The 21,394-nt window shown below is 40.3% G+C and overlaps 1 protein-coding gene across 3 annotated transcripts in view; it reads left to right on the top strand.

Annotated features, from left to right (window-relative positions):
* Positions 1-21,394, top strand: part of ATRNL1 (attractin like 1) — a 1,010,697-nt gene that overhangs the window by 796,568 nt on the left and 192,735 nt on the right. For all 3 annotated transcript variants that reach the window (XM_050958929.1, XM_050958927.1, XM_050958928.1), the window contains one exon: positions 5,683-5,790. In XM_050958929.1, the coding sequence (XP_050814886.1) occupies positions 5,683-5,790 (108 nt within the window). The remainder of the gene's footprint in view (positions 1-5,682; positions 5,791-21,394) is intronic.

Here is a 21,394-nt window from a genome sequence, read left to right as displayed (position 1 = left end):
GAGCCCTATGGAAGTCCAAGAATTTGATATTTTATATGCTGATACCAGTCCTTCTACCACTTTGGATACAAGCTGCAGATTTCTGTTTCACGAGCAATTGAGAAGACCAGTCAGCTTTTAACCCAAGGACTGGAGTATTGCTAGCTGTGGAGACCCTCCTTCATAGAATCATAGGTGACTAGAGTTGGAAGGGACCTCAGGAGGTCATCTAGTCCAACCCCCTGCTCAAAGCAGGACTAACCCCAACTAAATCATCCCAGCCAGGGCTTTGTCAAGCCAGGCCTTAAAAACCTCTGAGGTTGGAGATTCCACCACCTCCCAAGGTAACCCATTCCAGTGCTTCACCACCCTCCTAGTGAAATAGCTTTTCCTAATATCCAACCTAGACCTCCCCCACTGCAACTTGAGACCATTGCTCCTTGTTCTGTCATCTGCCACCACTGAGAAGAGCCGAGCTCCATCCTCTTTGGAACCCTCCCTTGAGGTAGTTGAAGGCTGATATCAAATCCCCCCTCACTCTTCTTTTTTGCTGAGTAAATAAGCCCAGTTCCCTCAGCCTCTCCTCATAAATCATGTGCCCCAGCCCCCCATCATTTTCATTGCCCTCTGCTGGACTCTCTCCAGTTTGTCCACATCCTTTCTGTAGTGGGGGAGCCTAAAACTGGTCACAGTACTCCAGATGTGGCCTCACCAGTGCCTAATAGAGGGGCATAATCACTTTCATCGATCTGCTGGCAGTTCTCCTACTAATGTAGCCCAATATGCCATTAGCCTTCTTGGCAACATGGACGCACTGTTGACTCATATCCTGCTTCTTGTCCACTGTAATCCCCAGGTCCTTTTCTGCAGAACTGCCACTTAGCCAGTTGGTCCCCAACCTGTAGCAGTGCATGGGATTCTTCTGTCCTCAGTGCAGGACTCTGCACTTGTCTTTGTTGAACCCCATCAGATTTCTTTTGGCCCAATCTTCCAATATGTCTGTGTCACTCTGGACCCTATCCCTACCCTCCAGCATATCTACCTCTCCCCCCAGCTTAGTGTCATCCGCGATCTTTCTGAGGGTGCAATCCATCCCATCATCCAGATCATTAATGAAGATGTTGAACAAAACCGATCCCTGGGGTACTTGGCTTGATACCAGCTGCCAACTAGACATTTAACCATTGATCACTACCCACTGATCCAGATGATCTAGCCAGCTTTCTATCCACCTTATAGTCCTTTCTCCAATCCATACTTCTTTAACTTGCTAGCAAGAATACTGTGGGAGACCGTATCAACAGCTTTGCTGAAGTGAAAGTATATCACGTCCACCGCTTTCCCCATATCCACAGAGCCAGTTATCTCATCATAGAAGGCAATCACGTTCTCTCCCCTACCCCACTGCCCCCAGATGGTTTGCTGATGGGGTTATGAAGTGTCTGAAAGGACTGAAGCTCTGAAGAGTCCTGGTGATACATACTACATGCCATGGTCATACTGTCAAGACTTGAGATATCATCTTTGAGAACAGATCAGAGGAGAATGTGTTTTGATGTGTGTGCTAATGTATAGAAAATGTTATGTTGAAACCTTATATTTGAATGTTTGTAACAGAAACAAAAGAGGGAAGTCTACATGAGTAACAGTAGTAGATTTATTGTCTAATAACTTTTGTTTAAAAGTTATTCATAGTATTCCAAATAACATTTACAATGTTTAACACTATTTACAATGTATTGAGTGTGTATTAAATGTTTGTCATACTAAGAAAGCATACAGTATCCTTTCTCTGAAATTTATTGGGAACTATTTACATCCATTTATCAGCATTTTATACATGATAGCCTCGAGCTTTTAACTCTGTGTAATGCTTTTTTTAGAAGTTCTGAAAAGATAAAATTCTGGCCTGTGGTTCAGCAAAGAGTTAGGCCTAGTCTGCACAACAGGGAAAATTCGATCTAAGCTATGCAATTTGAGTTATCTGAAAAGCGTAACTCAAATCGACATAGCTTAGACCTACTTCCCATGGGGTCCACACTACGCAATGTAGATGGGAGATGCTCTCCTGTTGACTCCACCTACTTGATCTGGAGGAGTACAGGAGTTGACACGGTGTGTGTCCCCCTCAAATGCATTGAGTTTAACAGCTGAGCACACACACTCCTTCAAAGAAAAATGTGTAATGGGGGAAGCAGGGGATACTCATGCAATATTCTATACAAATCAGTTACACTGTCCGTTTCTGGCACCTCAGCTTAAGGGCTTGTCTTCCCTACTACCTGATCTGCACTGTTTTTGTACCGATATAACTATTTTGGTTAGGTGTATGATATTTACCAAAATAGTAATACTGGTACAACCCCTAGTGTTGACATAGTTATACTGGTCTATAGTGTAGGCCTGGCTTGATGTGAATAATTGGGCATAAGGTGGGGCTTCATTTCTTGGGAGACAGAATTAAGGAGGTTAATAGATCAGCGGGCTGAAAACAGAATGTCTGTGCTATTTAAGATAGGTAAATAAGTCCGTAAGCTAAGAGACAGAATGTCTGTAATAGCTAAGATAAGAAGGAATACACAGGGAACTATCTACCATGGACAAGATAACAATTGTTAAGTCAGAAATGTAAAGACAAGGTAAAGGGTTAGTAATGCTGCTATCTAAGGTTTTTAGAAACCAAAGTAGTGGTAACTTAACTGATTTTTTTGTTTTGTTTTTTGGCAGTGTCAGGAATATTTAATGGGGACATTTTTTTTTGTTTAATAAATGATGGGCACAAGCAAGAGTGCTTTTACCTAAAGCAACTTTTTATTAGGTCTTAAGCACACACACGTACGCTCCACACAGCCTGAGGTGAATAAAAAGAGTCCATGTGGCTTGTACTAATCACATAGCAAGAATGAGGTTGGCATTTTCATCCCTCCCTCTCCTCCTTCGTATCCTTCCTGAAGGCTTATATCTCTTAAGTTTCTTTTAGACTCTTCTTCTCACCACCCTGCTGTCCTTTTGATTGACTTACTGTCAAGTGATAAGATATTAATATTTTTTTAAGAAGCTGAGTGTACAACAAATCATGTCCCATGATCTTTTAGTGTTGAAATCCCCTTGCTTCCCATATCCTTCTGCCCTTTGGCATTCTTCCCTGTACTCTAGTTAATGCACATTTTAAGCTCTTTAGGGCAGGGTCCTAATGTTTGTAACATGCCAGCCACACTCATGGCATAGGAGAAATGACAAATAGTAGTAATAAGTTTGCTGACCACTAATCCTGCTCTGAAATGGAAGAATGTTGCTGCTTAGATATCAGCAAATGTTATTTTGTATCTGAGAAGCTTTGTTTCATTTTGTACTTCAAAAAATAATTGTTCTTTGGGTATTAACCTGATGCTGAATAAATAATGTATGATGTATATGTTAACATTTTATTGTAACTTTGCCTAAATAATTTTTTTTTAAATAATCATTTTGGTTATCAAATTACTAACTGAATCTATATAATGTCTCTGGATGCAAACTCTTAAGAGTAAAGTTAGAAATGATTGTCCTCAGAATTTTCTTTCTCATACCAGGGAAGTTTGAGATGAAAAAGCAACCTGATTAGTTGATTTCTGGCTGCACTGATAAATCAGGCAGTAAAAGGAGTGATATTTGAGGGATTTAGGAATTTGTCGGTTGACTTCCCACAATCAATCATTCTTTAAACATTTGAGAAGATAATTATGCTGGTTTTGTTGTGGGGTGTGTGTGTATTTAATGGGGCTCAGGTGGTGAAATCAAGGTATATGTTACGATTATACCTTTGTATGTGTTTTTATAAAGACATTAACTTCTTCACATTATATTATGGGCATGGCCAGCTCCAGGGTTTTTGCCGCCCCAAGCTTCATTCTTCGGTGGCAGTTTGGCAGCGGGTCCTTCCCTCCGAGAGAGACTGAGGTACCCGCTGCCGAATTGCTGCCAAAGACCCAGATGTGCCACCCCTTCCCATTGGCTGCCCCAAGCACCTGCTTGCTGCGCTGGTGCCTGGAGCCAGCCCTGATTATGGGCCTGATCCTGGTTCCAGTGACATTACTAGTAAAACTGCCAGGGCTGTAAGCTCTGTGTAGTGGTGTTTTATGAGAAAACAGAGAAAGGAGATGAATATGGTGAATTTAGCACCCAATAATTTCATAGTTTTACTGGATAAAATTCTATGGTCTATGTTATGCTGGAGAGCAGACTAGAAGATCATACTGGTCCTTTCTGGCTGTAAAATCTATGAATACACAATGTTGATTAATAGTAATTATTGACTGAGAGCTTTCTGAGTTCATTTTTAAATGAGTTACTTGTCTGTTTTTAATAATCTAGATATTCAAAATATGCTTTTGTTCAGTCTGAATATACAGTATGTAGTTTCACCCACAAACCTATCAATTATTCAAAGGGAATGACAAATGGGGCCCAATTCTGCAAATGCTTCCTACCAGGTGCAATGCGCATTGACAGGATCAGAAGTTAGGATCATACTGGTTATCAGTTAGATAACAATCACATTATTTTCATTTTACTGTCAACAATGGTATTTTATATTTATGAGAAAAAAATAAAATACATAGTGAGAATAAAAATGCATGAGAAATGTTATGAATGTACTTTGCAGCATTGTAACAGGCATTAAATCAAGAGCATTAAATAATAAGCTGCCTTCAGGTATTTGCTTGTATACCCTCTATTATCTCAAAGAGAATTTTATGAACAGTATGTCACAGTGCTAGCAGCATTTACATTCAAAGGCCCGTGTCTAATATTTTAAGCTATGCAAGGAAATAGTAGAGGAAAAAACCCCACGAAAATGGAACCTGGATCTTTTCTCAAAGCATTTTTGCGAGCATTTTGCTTTTTCTAGATGCTGTCACATCTTCTTCATTTGAAGGAGTACCCAACTTTAATTGCACAACTTTAAATATTTAATAGAGCTTTTATTAGCTGCATAGAACCAGAGAAGTAAAAGTTGTAATATCTTGTTCTGGTCATCATTTTTATTCATCATGGTTTAATGAATATTATAATTACAGGTTGAGGAAGAAATATAAATTAGCTTTGTGGTATTGGTTGAGTCTTATGTGCTCGCTGGCATGTGCACAAGGGACTATATGAGCATAACTGAGGTTTTTCAGCACATTGGCACAAGCTCCCCAATACCAACACGGTTTTCTTCATGTTTAAATAATTGGAGAAGAGTTGCTATATATAATTGTAAGCACTGACACTAATAACTCTGTCTGGCTTCAGTACAAAAAAGCATGGGGAATTTGAAGGCTGAATAGACTTGTTCTTGGCAGATGTTCTTTCTCTGATTTATCAGTGAAGTTAGACTTCAAATAACTATCTTTTCCTACCATTTCACATATTTGCTTCCAGCTTGAAGAAACACCTACATTATTTGGAATGGCCAGGAAGACGGGCAGTTATTTGGAGTACATTTCAGTTGACTTGAGGGGGAAAGACCATTTGTAGACAACAAATGCCTTTTCGTTTCAGCCCTCAAATAAATATTGTGTGGTGATAATGTAAAATGTCTATCTTTAGCATTCTAGACATGGCTACGTGCATGCTATCTATATTGTTACATTGTAATTGGATGTAAAGTAAAACAGATGAATACTTTTACATTATTTTTTAAAATGCTTTGTTAAAACATCATTTTTCCCCCATCAGCAACTTATGCGGGAGCGACAGCAGATGGCCAGCCGTCCCTTTGCTTCTGTCGATGTAGCACTGGAAGTAGGAGCTGAGCAAACAGACTTTCTACGAGGGCCATTAGAGGTAGGAACAGTGGTGCTGACAAGGGACCATTGTGATTTGCATATTTATATTGCTAGTCTCATCTGCATCTGCTTCTGAAACCAAGCAGAGTCTGATTACCCAGAGCTGACAAGTCTCAGCTACGTATGTTATGCCATTTTCAAGGCGCATAGTTTTAATAGTATGACATGAGTTGTAACAAAAACCACTGGAGAATCTATTAGCCTAGGCTAGAGTGACAATCAATTCACCTGGTAGCCCTTTCTTGACGGATGAGTGCCGAAGGAATATAAGATACAGGTATTAACAAGGAAACAAACCTTATATTTAGTCCTTAGAGTACACAGTGCCTTCTAGTTAACAGTTCACATCTATCTTAATTAACAGAGATTACTGTAAAAAAACAAAACCCCCAAAATGCTGTGAGTTGAATTTCAATATTGTTGTTTTATTTGTGAGGTTTAAAGGACACAATATATGACACATGTTTTCATTTGTGGTTAATGGCTATATTATTACATCCTTTTATTGTAAATGCTAAACACTGAAAGAGAAATCATAATATGCAAGGCAATGCAATATTGGAATAGTGCAATAATGCATGAAATGGATTCTGGAAATTTCACCTGAAAATAGAGAGAGAATAACATGAGGATAATAATGAATATTTAATCAAGGCTGCCTTTTTGGTAGATTATATTTACTGTATTTCTTTACATTTATTTACAATATTATGTTAACGGTTATTACTTTCTTATTTATGGTGAAACTTGGGAATGAGGTGAGATAACTGAAATTTTTCCAGAATTGTTGGCAGTTCCTCTTAAATTCAAAGCTTCTCTTGCTTTTCTAAATAGCCTCTTTCAATGGAAGATTAAAAACAGTCTGTCAGACCTCTAAGGTTCTTGGAGGAGTGGACAATGTGAAAAGCAGAATCATGATATTTTAAAAAATCATGTATTCTGAGCCTTATCAAATTGAGGTGCTCTCTCCTGCTACTAGATAGGAGGCAATAGTAATTATTCTTGCTAACATTATTTGGGTACTTTGAATATAGAACGCATAAAAATTCACTCTCCTTGCCAAGAAGCTTTGCTGTTTTGTGACCAAGCATTGCAGCACTCAGTGCCCCCACCTGCAGCAGCCTGACACTTTTCCCTTATCTTGAAATGGAAGACGTTTCCAGTTACTGATACTTAAGACTCAAGATCCCTGGGCGGCAGTTTCAAGTTAATTGACATTTTGAAGTTTGTGTAATTCTGTTTGTGAACATTTTAGTTCCGTTCTTTTTTGGGGTGGGGAAAGAATGGGTGGAAGGTGGGAATGCCTAACTTTGATTGTTTTCATACTGCTAATTTAATTAAAACTTTAGAAGTGAACATCTAACACTATTTGCTATGTTTTCTTCTATGATATCTTTTATTTAGCAAGTAATGGATACTTCAGTTATGTTTTTACAGTTTTTTCAGGTTTTTTTTTCTCCTACTCTAAGCATGTTTTGGTAGTTGTTTTAGTACTCACTGTGAGTTGTATTTTGTCTGATATGTATATGCACACACACACACACACACACATATACAGAATAGAGACTATCTGAAGTTTTCCTAGCATTACAGTACACTGTAGTCTGTACTAAAATAATGTGATACTGAAGATTAAATGAAAATGATGCAATTTATTGATTGGCCCGTGCATTTTACTGTATGAGAAAGAGATAAATTAAAATTACATTACAGGTCTATCTTGAACGTCCAAAAGCAAGGTAATAAAAGTTACAGCTGCCACTCTGTTCTTGAGTCTCAGCTTTCTATTAGGTTATAAGTGGATTTAGATAAGTATGTGGATAGCTGCGCTGCAATACTTAAGCACAAAAGGGCACAATAAAAATAGATCAGCAGCCATAGTTCCGTTTTTGTTGGATTAAGTTAAATTCCCAACTTTATTGTCATATTGCTACGCTATTAATGCACATTGTGTTTCTTTAACTTTATGTATATAAAGTAAAAATGAAAAAATATACAGTAACTTCCCCCAAAAAATGTTGTAATGGCACTTACATTGACATACTAAGAGCTCCCATTATAATGTCGATAACTGTGAGATACTTTCATTGCAACCCCTGCCCCAACCTTCCATTGACATTGTATCTGATTCATGGGTGCTTTGGACCAGATATAAAGTCAATGACACAGTGGCTATTCTTTTATTGACACTGTAATAACTCTAGTGCTTCCAATGACATTGTATTGATCCGTTGGTCCTTTGGAAACAATATAATGTCACTGGAACCATTATATACAGTACTGCAGGTCTCCCACTCAAATTGCACAGTAAGAATACTGCTCATTAATATTGTCTAGCTTACATGATGATGTGAATTTACATGAGTACTGTGCATTAATATTGATGATCCAATACAGTGTCAATACATCTGCATGTATACACAGTACTTCCAGTGTGATATACAGTGACATTTCATTGGATCCCATCTTATTGTGCAAATTGTATCTGAAAATATTGTAACGTTTTATTTTGCAAAATTGTCATATTCATCTAGAATTGGCTAAAAATATATCTTATAATTTGAGACTTTTGGTACTGTTTGGCCAGTCTCAGTTTTTAAAATAAATAACTGGTTCAAATAGCAAAAATAGAATTCCATGGACTTTGATCATCCTTGTGCCTTTTTTACAACCACCTGCATTTGCAATAGCTGAGTAGAAAGTATTGAAAAACCAAGTTTGATGGACATGCTTAATCCTCATAATTTTTCTGCTGTTTTTGACTCTGTTTATCATTATCTCCTCCTCAACATCGTCAGTGCACTTTTCTGATACTGTCCATCATCCTCTATGTCCATTTACTCAGCATCTTCTTCCTTCTGTCTCTCACAGCTTATGGGGTTTTCCAGGGCCTTATCATTGTCCACTGCTCTGTCTGTTTTACACCCTATCTCTAGGTTGTCTCATCTGTTCATGTACCTTCAACTGCTGATGATTCAGAAATCTACCTCTACAACACTGATATATTGCCTTTCATCCAATCTGTCATCTTGGCCTGTCTTTTTGGCATTTCCGCTTGGATGTCTCATCATCCCCTTAAACTTAACATAGCCCAAACCAAACTACTTATCTTCCTTCCCATTCCCCTTAACTGTCAATGTTAACAGCAATAGCATCCTTCCTATCACTCAAGTCCACAATCTGAGGGTTATTTTTGACTCCTATAACTTCTTTACTCCACACATCCAGGCCATTTCCAAATCCTGTTGCTTCTTGCTCCTCACTCGATCCAAGATCCATCCTTTTACTTCCATCACAATCGCTAAACCATTATTCTGAGCTCATTTGTCAGGCCTCTGCTCCTTCCATGTACAAGTCCATTTTGAGAGCCCACTTCCACCATGCTGCTTACAGTGATTCTAGTTGCCATGTACATTGTTTAAAAAAAAAAAAAGAAAAAATACATTTTGTTTCCCATTCCCCCTAAGCTCTGTCCTTAGATTGTGAGCTTCATGTCTGCCTGGAGGCACTTAGCACACAGTGAGCACTATTATAAACAAACTGTATACAATAATAATTAATTGGTCCCTAAACTGCCGTACCACCGTAGGCCAAAGGAAAAAGAATCATTGCTTGAGTAAGAGCTGAGTAAGGATTTGGCCCCATTATAATAAAAATATACATCTGGTTTCTGCACTTCATAAACTGGACATAGTTTTTGCCAAATCAATGCTCCTTATTTAATATTGTGGTATATAAATGTGTGGTAGTCTTCTTAGTCACATCCAATAGACTTATTGAATTTCCAGTAGCCACTTAGGCCCAGATCCAGAAATGTACTTAGGTGCCTAAGTCTCAGGTTTAGGCACATAAGTCACAGTTTTGGCTCCACTGCAATCCACCAAACCCTGAAGGAACCTAACTTCACTCAGCACCAAAGTTTTCAAAGTAAAAGTTCCCTAGGCATCTAAGTTTCAGCCTTTTAGCATGTGCACTGCTGCCTCTCTTTAGGCATCTGGATGCCTATCTCTTGCCTAAACCCCAGAGTGGTTCACAAACTGGGGGAAAACATTTGGCCGCCTAAGTCACATGTGGGGCCCAATCTGGCAGGCATGCTCAGAGGTTGCCTACTGGATTGGGTCCCATTCAAAATCCATCCAAAGCAGGCAGTGGTGGTGCTTCCAATGAGTGTTCGGCTTTGGATAAATAATTAAACAGTTGTTAGAACAGTGAGAGAGAGAATGATTGTGTAGTCCAGTGATTAGGGCACTGCCTGGGAGGCTCTGAGTCCAGACCTCATGCTCCAATCATTCTTTCATTATTTATCCCCAATGGAACAGCTTCAACGGGGGAGATCAAGCGAGCCCCACATCAGAATATGCCATAGCTCCTTGGTTAGAGCACTCTCCTGAGAAGTGGGAGACACCTATTCAAATGTTTTCTCCCCCTCTGGCAAAGAGGGGAAGGAATTGAACCTAGGTCTCCCACATCACAGGCAAGTGCTCTAACTGCTGGGACCGTGGCTTCTGCTGCATAGAGTGAGGCAGATGCCTAACTCATTCCCAAAAGAAGCAGCTTAGGCACCTAAGCCATCTGACTTCAGGTGGCTGGGTTCCATACATGGGTTGCTAAGTGGAGCTAGGCATATTCCTGCAGCCTGGACGTAGGTACCTATCTCCATGAGAGGGGTGGGCTTAGCACACATTCTTCTGGCTGGCATCTCCCACTGGCTAGCTTAGGCAGCTTCCCTCCTAGAGTGCTGGCTTTCATGGGTCGCATTCCTAGGTGCTGATATCCCCGCATTCATTATATAGGGAGCCTAGGTGCCTAACTCAGCTTTGTGTATCGCAGGAACAATACTCATTTTTCTAGGCCCTGTTGTGCTCAGCGTTGCAATGCTGAAGTCCCTTTGTAGATCCCACCCTTAGTAACTAACTGAACTCCTCCTAGGCACTTCTGATTTCCATGTATGCTTTTAATTACTTCTGTCAAGTTAAGGGAGGGCTTGAGAATTATAGAATTAAAAGAACATATAGTCTTATTTCCTTTATTCAGCAGTTAGAAGCATTTACAGTACATTGAATGGTTTTTAATTTCAAGGAGTCATTGTAGGTCTAAGGCAAAGATCAAAATGTTGTTTCCCGTTTAGTTCAATGGGAAAGTTAGAATCCTTGCTTCCAGTCCAGTGACTGTCATTTTGCCATAAATGGTTATTAAGAAATAAGGATAATTTGCTAAAGTACAAAAAGATCCTGTAGTTGGGCTTTGTGATTTTTGATCATTGAAGTTTATTCTAATAGGCTATTTATTGTTTTCCCCTGCCAATAAAGTGTCAGGTTTTTTTTTAACTTGCTTTGCAAACAAATCCAGTTAAACTGGGTTTAGTTTCTTGTTTAATTTAAATAATTTAATGAGCAATTTTAAAAAGCACAACCTAAGCACACTTGATTATTTTGTACAAAATTAAGCTGGTAGCATGCTTTATCAGCATTACACTTTATTGTGATGAAGTAGCTGGTGTTTCTAAAACTCTATCCTCAGAGTTTGAATCCTGTTTCTCTAATCAGTCCACTTTCATTCCTGGGGGAAGAATATTTCTTGTCTCCCTCCACTTTGGATTGCCCCATTGCTCTGTCATTGAACATCATGGTCCTTGTTGTCTTCTGTGCTTACACGACATTACACTGCTTTGGCAGTGTAGAGTGGCCGTAAGTAAATATTGTTTGCTCTCATTTTAAGGTCGCTTTACCCTGCCAGATTTGGGTAAAACGGCCTTAATGTAATTGAGAATCGGGCCTTTTGCTTTTCTTCTTCTAGGATGATTCATAGCTAGTTTCTACCTTGGACAATTTATATGTAAATGACTTCTAATTCTCCTTTCTGTGCACTTTCTGAATTTTCCATTTCCCCTCGTTCTTTTTCTCTCTTGATAGTGCTGGCTACACCATATTTTTCTACTATTGAATATTTCAAATTCCCTCTTTATCCAAAGGCACCACTTCTCCTATCATTTGCCTTGTCTCATACCCACACTTTTCTTGCATGGTCAGAAACTGTAGAGTTATCTTTGTCCTTGAAATTTGTTTTTACCTCTGACACCACCTTTGACTAAATCAGCTTAATGTCCTCTCTGGACCATGATGTAAGTACTCTTAACCCTGATCTTTTTTCTTCTAAAATCCTTATTCATGCCTTAATTATTCCTTGTCTTGACTATTGTACTACCGTATTTTGTAGTCTTTCTAAATCCATGCACTCTAAACTTCTGAATAATGTGGTCGGATGACACTCCTGCTACAAGAAAAAGGAAACTATATCAGCTTATTATCTGTCACTTTCTCTGGCTTTCTACCATATCCAAATCCAATTCAAAATTGCCTTTCTGCTTTACAGCACTTACACTGATTTGTTGTACACTTTGACCTCTAACATGCTGTGCCTACTCCCCTGCCCACTCACTCTGTTCATCCAGTCTTTGTTTTCTCTTTCTTTTTCCTGTAACTCTGCATGGCTAGAAGTCACCGTTTCAATTGTGCTGCCTCATTTATGTGGAAAACTTTTTGTCTCCCAGACTACTGAATCACTTTATTTTAAATCTTGCTTTAAAACATTTCTTTTCGCTCTAGCTAATGACTGATACTCTCTGAATAGCCTTTTGTCATATGGTCTAAGAAGGATGCTATATGAAAAATAAATATATATGACCATTCTTTTATTGTAGTGGAGTACTCATCTAGGAAGAGAACAATTTAATCCCTCTAATAACTCCTCCCTCATACAAGAGAAAAAGCATAACGAGTATTTGTCTTAAAATTAAATTTAATAGGTTTCACACTGTATTTATTTCCAGGTACCGTGGTCATGTACAATTATAGAACCATAGAGCCATAGGGTTAGAAGGGACTGCAAGGGTCATTTAGTCTAACCCCTTGCCAAGATGCAGGATTTGTTGTGTCTAAAAGTAGAGTAATATAACGCTGCTAAGACCTAATGACCTTAAATTGGCATAAATGTTTTGCTGCTTTCTTTAGATTTATATCTAGATGGATATGGAAGTGATGAGTCTATTACTCAAAGCACAGAATTAATCTAAATACCGTGCATGCTGGTCACAGAGTTATGATGCCTCGTATCCTATGTACCACTTCTGTTAAACACAAAGTGGAAAAAGTGAAGCCTTTAGCATGGAATCAGGCCAACAATATTTCAAATTTTAAAATGTTATTTCCATTTTTTGGCATATGAGAACTCTATTAATAGTCAATGTCTGCCTGGAAAAAGTTGCCTAATTCACCCTTTTCACCCTGCGTCACCTTGTAAATAGGACAATATCATGGTGATTTTGATTTTTGTTAAAAACCTGCTTGTCTGAAAACTGGTACATGTTTTGGTAAAGTTCATGCACCTAACTTTGGAAAATGAACGTACAGTTTTGTAATCTATAAAGTTATATTATTTATCCAATTTCTAAGACTCCAGAAAACACATTTTTGAAACTCAGAGAGCTGATTATTCATTTACCCTAGAGTGACTTTACACCCCTGTGACAGTGTAGAGATGCCTGAAAAGAGGGTGCAATAGGCTGGTGTAAATGAGAATCCAGCCTTAATATTTTAATATTAATAGCAGCATAAAGCTGCTTCATGTTAACGATATCGTTTATAAGATCTGTGAATTCCCTTTCGGTTCTAAATGGCTAGTTCTGTTCGGATCGTTTATCATAAGATATCCTGCTGCCTCACAAAGTTTATTTTGCACGCATACTATATAATTGCTACAAAAATTGCTTGGCTGGAAATATAGGATTTGGATTGAACAGAATTGCCAACAAATTTCATGCTCGACTGAAACAATTAGCAGAAATTTTGGTTGACTGATTAAATGTAGGTGTTTCAGCGATTTTACTATGGTATGAGTAGAGTTTATTAATTAAATTATTGGTTTGTGGATATTTCTAAATTAACAGAATCAAAATATATAATCTGATTGTTTTCAAGCATAAGAAAACTGTGTGTGTATATGTGTAAACTTTGTGAATAAATGACATTGTCGATGTCCTATATTCAGTAGAATTAATAAGTAGAATGCTGCCAACATCTTATTTCATTAGAAAGATACAAGGTTCACAGAGTTCAAAGCAAAAGATATGTATCTCTACCTCCCGGGTTGCTGTTATATAAATGAGAGATTTTACAAAGTGTGTGCATGGGAATCTTGCCTCGGGATATAGTAAATACATGGCAGGGAGACTCCTCCAGAACAGTTTTCAATTGAACACACTGAAGTATGGAAATGAATGATAACATCACGGTAAATAAAGGTAATGTAAGTTGAAATTCTCCTACATCTGCTATGAAGTGGGACTATGTGTCTGTACATAACGCCATAAACCTAATTTGCACAGGCCATTACTTAACAGGGGGATAGTCCATCCCAGTGCTTTCCTTGATCAGTAAGATAATTTATTAGATCAAGAGAGTGTCTATCATAATGGTTTTTGTGTACATCAGCTCTTTAAAAATTAATACAACATGATGATGTATATGTTTTACTAACCTTGAAATAGGGAGTTTCTCTTTTTATAAAGAGAAAAGAAAATGACTTTCACTGTTTTCTCTCTCTTCAGTTGGTACTAGCTATTGTATACTGTATTGTTGTTTGTTTTCTGGTGACTTGTAGCATTTAATTACCTTTACATGAGAGTGCTATGCCCTTTAATTACCTTTACATTTAGCTGAGTGTTATGCCCTTACTCTGTACTTGAGTCTCGGCACTTCCTGTCGACAGCAATATATATTGAGACTACAATGGACAGAAGCAACTATTAGATCACTTGTAGTTGTCATGTCATGACATTCAACCAACAAATAAAAAATGTAGCCTCCTTTTAATTCTCCTCAAGTAACTTACCAACATGATTGTATTGGTAGATACTCTGATAGGTTATGCCAGTTCTCACTGGCGTTTCAGCATTCCATAAACTGCTGTCAAGCTAAATTCAAGTCTGAAACTAATGTGAACTCATTGATACTGGCAATGCAAAGTCGGAAGCTGTGCATACTGAGTTTAACAGGTCAATAAATTTTAGTGGTAAATCTGAAGAGTTGTCTATTATTTAAAAGGTCATAAAATTGTTACAAGTTGGAAGAAAATTGACCAAACCAGAACTGAGGCACTAACGGTATTGGTTTTCTATATCTTGTTTTTCAAAAGAGAAATCTGTGGGGTTTTCTGCTTGTAAAGCTGCTTTGGGGATTGAGGGATTTTGTGTATTATATACCGTAATAAGGTGTATGTAATATAGGCAGTTGGACTCTGGTGGAGCTGGGAGGATCAGTTCAGTAGCTTTGTATTAGGGCTAGTTCTTTATTTAAAAAAGTGAAAACGGAAAAAGAAAGTATGAGTTCTGTGCTTGCTTCCAGTTCCAAATCCAGTATATTTTCCAAGTCCATACATTTTCTCACAACAGACTGTAAAACATTATTGTTCAGTGGTGTAAAGCTGTATGATGTTTTACTAAATATGCATGAAATAAGGCTTTCACTTAGTTCATCTGTGCTACATAGTATCTTTAGTATGATTTCATTAAACAAAAAAAGGTACTTTCCAAGGGCTTTTCCATATACAATATCCTTTGCATTATGACCTTGTGCATATCTTTCTTGTCCAGCTTTCAGTAAGAAACTGATAAATTTAGGGGGGACGCCTGTTGTCATCTTGTAATTTAAAGTGCCCAAGCCTGTAAAACATTTTTTTAAAATGAGTAAATATTGAACCAGCTGGAGCTAATAAACCAGGTTATTGTTCTGAAAGTAAAAGCTAAACTGAAGTATTTATAAAAGACTTGAATTATTTCAGTACCACAAATACCTTAATGTTTGCTGTGTCATTAAAGTCATCTTGCAGTAGGGAGAAAATTATACAGTAACGTTTTTTTTTTTGGTAATACCTATTTCTAAAAATTCTATGATGCAAAAAGAATCAAAAGTAGCCCCCCCCCACACTAACATAGCGAGGTATCTGTTTGGTACTAGATCAGAAAAAGTCACCCAATGACTCTCAAACACTCTTTGGGAATAAAACAAATAAATAAGGGTGAGCTATTCTTTTATAATCTCCACTACATGAACTGAAAGAGTCTGCTTTGCTGAAGATATTTTTGAGATCACAGCCTTGGGGGTATGGCTGCAGTAGACTCTTTATTTTATATTTTACATCAAACATATTTTCATCTGATATTAAAAGACATATTGGAGGTGGTTGTTTTGCTATGAATATAACCAAATTAAATAAACAAAATTCTTTGAATATGAATTCTATTGAAAAACACAAATTCTTCTTCAGGTGGTTGCTGATGAGCATTTCATTCAGGCGTGTACATCACCAGTGTACCAAAGCCAGAGAACTTTGCTTAGCATTGCCCATAGGGGCGGCACTCACTCCCTGTGGCTCTTAGTCCCACCTTTGGCTATTTAGGGCCAGCGCCATCCCAATACCCCTTAATTCTTTTTTACAGCCTGTGGCTTGAGTCAGAGCATTCTGTGTGGTATTTACCTCACAGTTTTGTATCTCAGTCTTTCTAGGATTTTGTTGTATATAGTTAGCAATTAGCTTAACAGCAACTTAGTTTTAGATATAGTAGTTAGGATGGATAGTTATCCTTGTGAGATGTCCTCACCAGGATTTAAACATTGTTCATTGTGGGGGATGGCTCTTCTCAATAGCAACCCCCACACACGGTGCATGGTGTGCCTGGGAGAAGGACACGTTAAAAATGGTGCTCTATCTGCAGATTGTTCAAGAAAAGAATGCAGGTAGTAAGGATCTTGTGCCTCAGGCTTCATGGTATGGAGCAGGCCAGGAGGCCCACTTCAGTGCTTGAGACCTCCACATATTCTCTGGCCCCTCAGACAACTTAGGAACTCTAGCAAGCCCGTGGCCTCTTGGCCAGGCTCCGATGCCTCCCTCAGGCAGAAGAGAGATCATTCTCCTTCCTAGGGTTCTCAGAGAAAAAGGTCTTCAAAACGGATTGCAGCCACTCCTTTTTAAGGAGAGATGCAGACCGGCACCATGATTTTTACAGTATACAGGATGGACCTTGATCATCTACCAACTCTCTGGTACCGAGGCACTGTCAGATGGACGCTCTCCCGTTGACTCCGATACTGTATGTCAGATGCCCACTGAGTCTGGTACCAATGACATTGGTATCGGCTGTTTCCACACCATTAGTGTACCATGCAGTGTCAGTGCTTTGCCTCTCTGTTTCTGACTCTCCAGTAATTCAGGATGTATGCAGTATTGTTCTAGCCAAGTTGGTCCGAGGATATTAGTGAGACAAGATGGATGTGGTAATATCTTTTATTGGACCAAGTTCTGTGTAAGCTCAAAAGCTTCTCTCTATCACCAACAGAAGTTGGTCGAATAAAACATATTATGTCACCCATTTTGTCCCCCAGTTATTCAGGAGTATTCTGCTTCTGGGACTTATCTGCAGTCCTGGATTGCAAACTTGTCTCAGTTGTCAGCACCATCTTGGGCACTGCCTAAGAGACAGAGTGGGAAATTGAAGTCGGCCTCAATAATGAGGAGCCCATTGGCACAGTCACTAACTTCTGTACCACAGATGACTGCAATAGAGACTACATCTACAGAATGGGTACCAGCCCTGGTTTTGGTGCCACCTTCTGTTTCGGTACTACATAGGAGTGTGATGCCTCTGCCAGTCGTTAAGACATTGACTTCTGTCATGGTATAATTCCCCACTCTGAACCTTACCGTCCAAAAGATGGGGTACCAGCTTGAATTCCTCTAAGCTCAATTACCATCTTAGTACTTGTAGTACTGCCACCAACCAGGAATTCCAGTGCCTGGTACACTTTGGTCCCCCCAAGACCTTGCCCGGGAACCCCCAAGACCCAGACCCTATGGATCTTAACACAAGGAAAGTAAACCCTTTCCCTCACCGTTGCCTCTCCCAGCTTCCCCTCCCTGGGTTACCCTGGAAGATTACTGTGATTCAAACTCCTTGAATCTTAAAACAGAGGGAAAATGCACCTTCCCCCCTCCTTCTCTCTTCTCCTACCAGATTTTCCCTGAGGGAGACAGTAATTCTAACACAGAGAGAAATTAGCCTCTCTCTCGCCCTTCCCTCCTTTCTTCCCACCAATTCCCTGGTGAATCCAGACCCCGTCCCCTGGGGTCTCACACCAGAATAAAAAAAAAAATCAGGTTCTTAAACAAGAAAAGCTTTTAATTAAAGAAGGAAAAACAGTAAAAATTATCTTTGTAAATTTAAGACGGAATAGGTACAGGGTCTTTCAGCTATAGACACTGGGAATACCCTCCCAGCCTAAGTATACAAGTACAAATTAAAATCTTTTCAGCAAATACCAATTTGAACTCCTTTTAGCCAAATACACATTTTAACTCCTCCCAGTCAAATACACATTTGCAAATAAAGAAAACAACCATAAGCCTAACTCGCTTTATCTACCTAGTACTCACTGTTTTGAACTTATAAGAGCCTGTATCAGAGAGATTGGAGAGAAACCTGGTTGCACATCTGGTCCCTCTGAGCCCCCAGAGTGAACAACAACCAAACACTAACAGCACACACAAAAACTTCCCTCCCTCAAGATTTGAAAGTATCCTGTCCCCTGATTGGTCCTCTGGTCAGGTGACAGCCAGGCTCACTCAACTTGTTAACCCTTTACAGGCAAAAGAGTGATGAAGTACTTCTGTTCTATTAACTCTTACTTATCTGTTTATGACACGTCCCCCAAATCGCTGACAGTGTGGAACCCCACTGGCAGTGATTTCTCCCTAGAACTCTAGAATAAACAGATAAATAAACACATGCACCCTTACATATGCTACTAATTATGTACAACTACAAGATTCTTCACATTGTAAGGACAATTTTTAACCAGTTGATTTTGAGAAACTTTCACGGGAGAATGCATTAACTCCTTGATTTGTTGCCGCTGCAGACATTCTGGGTTGTGGAGAGGTTCACCTCTTCCACGCCACTGTCACTTTTTCCTTCATAGTAGACACTGTCAGGCCACTCAGTGTCATCTCCTCCCTGGGCTGGAAACTGACAAACCTGTAAGTCTCTGGAATAAAAGGGCTTGAGAGAATTAACGTGGTACACTCTTGGCTTTAGGGAGGAATTGGGAAATGCTATGAAGTAGTTAACAGCTCCCAGGCGCTCTTGGACCGTGAATGGCCCTTCCCATGATGCTTCTATTTTATGGGCCTGTTGCGCCTTCAAGACCATAACCTGCTCTCCTACCTTGAAGGAACGCTCCCTGGTATGTCTATCATACCAGGCCTTTTGCTCTTTTTGAGCATCCTTTAGGTTTTCTTTAGCGAGGGCTAAAGAGAGTCGGAGGGTGTTTTGTAGGTTGCTTACGAAGTCCAAAATGTTAGTTCCTGGAGAGGGTGTAAACCCCTCCCATTGCTGCTTCACCAGTTGTAATGGCCCTTTAACCTCGTGGCCATATACAAGCTCAAACGATGAGAACCCTAAACTGGGATATGGTACAGCCGTGCAAGCAAAGAGCAACTGCTGCAACACTAGGTCCCAGTCATTGGAGTGTTCATTCATGAATTTACATATCATGGCCCCCAAAGTTCCATTAAACCTTTCCACCAGGCCATTGGTTTGATGGTGGTATGGGGTGGCAACCAAGTGATTCACCCCATGAGTTTTCCACAGTTCTTTCATGGTCCCGGCCAGGCAATTAGTCCCTGAATCCGTAAGGATGTCGGAGGGCCAACCTACCCTGGCAAAAATGTTTGTTAGGGCCTGGCACACAGTTTTAGCCCTGGTGTTGCCTAGAGCTACTGTTTCTGGCCATCGGGTAGCAAAGTTCACGAAAGTCAGTATGTACTGCTTTCCTCTGGGTGTCTTTTTTGGGAAAGGACCCAGAATATCCACAGCTACTAGCTGAAATGGGACCTCAATTATGGGGAGTGGTTGGAGAGGGGCCTTGACCTCATCTTGGGGCTTTCCCACTCTTTGGCATACCTCACAAGACCGGACATACTTGGCAACATCCTTGCCCATCCCCTCCCAGTGGAAGGACTTCCCCAACCTGTCTTTGGTTCTGTTCAACCCAGCATGGCCACTGGGATGATCATGGGCTAAGCTTAAGAGCTTCCCCTGGTACCTAGTTGGAACCACCAACTGTTTTTGTGGATGCCAGTCTTCCCGGTGTCCACCAGAAAGAGTCTCCTTATATAAAAGCCCTTGTTCTATAACAAACCGGGATCAGTTAGAAGAGCTGAGAGGCGGTGGGGTGCTCCGTGCCGCCACCCAAGCTTTCTTGAAGGCTGTCATCTGCTTCCTGCTCAGTCTGGAACTGTTTCCTGGAGGCTGGAGACACCAGTTCTCCCTTAGACTGTGGACTTGGGCTTGGTCCCTCGGGAAGTGATGTAGGTGCTGGGTTTGTTTTTGTGGCTGGTGAACCGCTCTCCACTGGTGCACCAGGTGGTATATCAGGCTCTGGCTGAGCCTCCTGGGAATGGTTGTCTGCTGCTTCTGCCAGTTCAGGCTTGCTGGCGCCCTCTGGCATTGGGGTTGAAGATGCGTTTGCAAGCGCTGGCGTCAGTGCTGGCAGTGGTTCTGGTGCTGGTTGCGTTTCCAGGTCCTGGTCTGGGACTGGAAGTACTGTGGCTGTTGCAGTCGTTGGCAGGGAATCCAGGGCCACTACCTCTGTCTGGGTCTCTGCTAACACAGACAGGGCCCCTGTGGACGGCTCAGGAACAGGGATGGGTCTGAAAGCTTGCCTGGCTTGGCTGCGTGTAACCATTCCCACCCTCTTGGCCCACTTTACCTGGTTGGCCAAGTCTTCCCGCAGTAGCATGGGGATGTGATAATTGTTATAGACTGCAAAAGTCCACATTCCTGACCAGCCTTTGTACTGGACAGGCAGTTTAGCTGTAGGCAAGTTTACTGCTTGTGACATGAAGGGGTAAATTATCACTTGGGCCTTTGGGTTTATGAATTTGGGGTCTACCAAGGATTGGTGGATAGCTGACACTTGTGCCCCCATCTCTCTCCATGCGATAACCTTCTTTCCGCCCACTCTCAAAATTTCTCTTCGCTCCGGGGGTATTTGAGAGGCATCTGGGCCTGGGGATCTTTGGAGTGATGGAGATATAATGAACTGCACTCGGTTGGGGTTCTTGGGGCAGTTGGCCTTTATATGTCCCAGTTCATTACACTTGAAGCATCGCCCAGCTGACTGGTCACTGGGCCGAAGTGGGTTACTGGAGATTGGTGAGGTGGGAGAATAGGGCTTCAGCGGCTTTCCTTGGGTTGTAGGTGAGGTCTTGGGTTGCCCTCGGTTATAGGGTTTATTGTCGGTGTGACCCCTGTGATATTCTCTCCCCTTGATAGTAGCTCTTTTCTTTTCTGCCACTTCCACCCATCTGGCTCCAATCTCCCCCGCCTCAGTTACAGTTTTGGGCTTCCCATCTAGGATGTACCTTTCTGTTTCTTCAGGAACACCCTCTAAGCACTGCTCCAATTGTATTAGGAGGTGCATGTCGTCCAGAGATTTAACATTGGCTCCTGATATCCAGGCATTATAATTCTTTCCAATGTGGTAGGC

Source organism: Gopherus flavomarginatus, chromosome 6 (assembly GCF_025201925.1).
Source record: "Gopherus flavomarginatus isolate rGopFla2 chromosome 6, rGopFla2.mat.asm, whole genome shotgun sequence".
Classification (NCBI taxonomy): Eukaryota; Metazoa; Chordata; order Testudines; family Testudinidae; genus Gopherus; species Gopherus flavomarginatus.
This window is presented reverse-complemented; position numbering and strand designations above follow the sequence as displayed.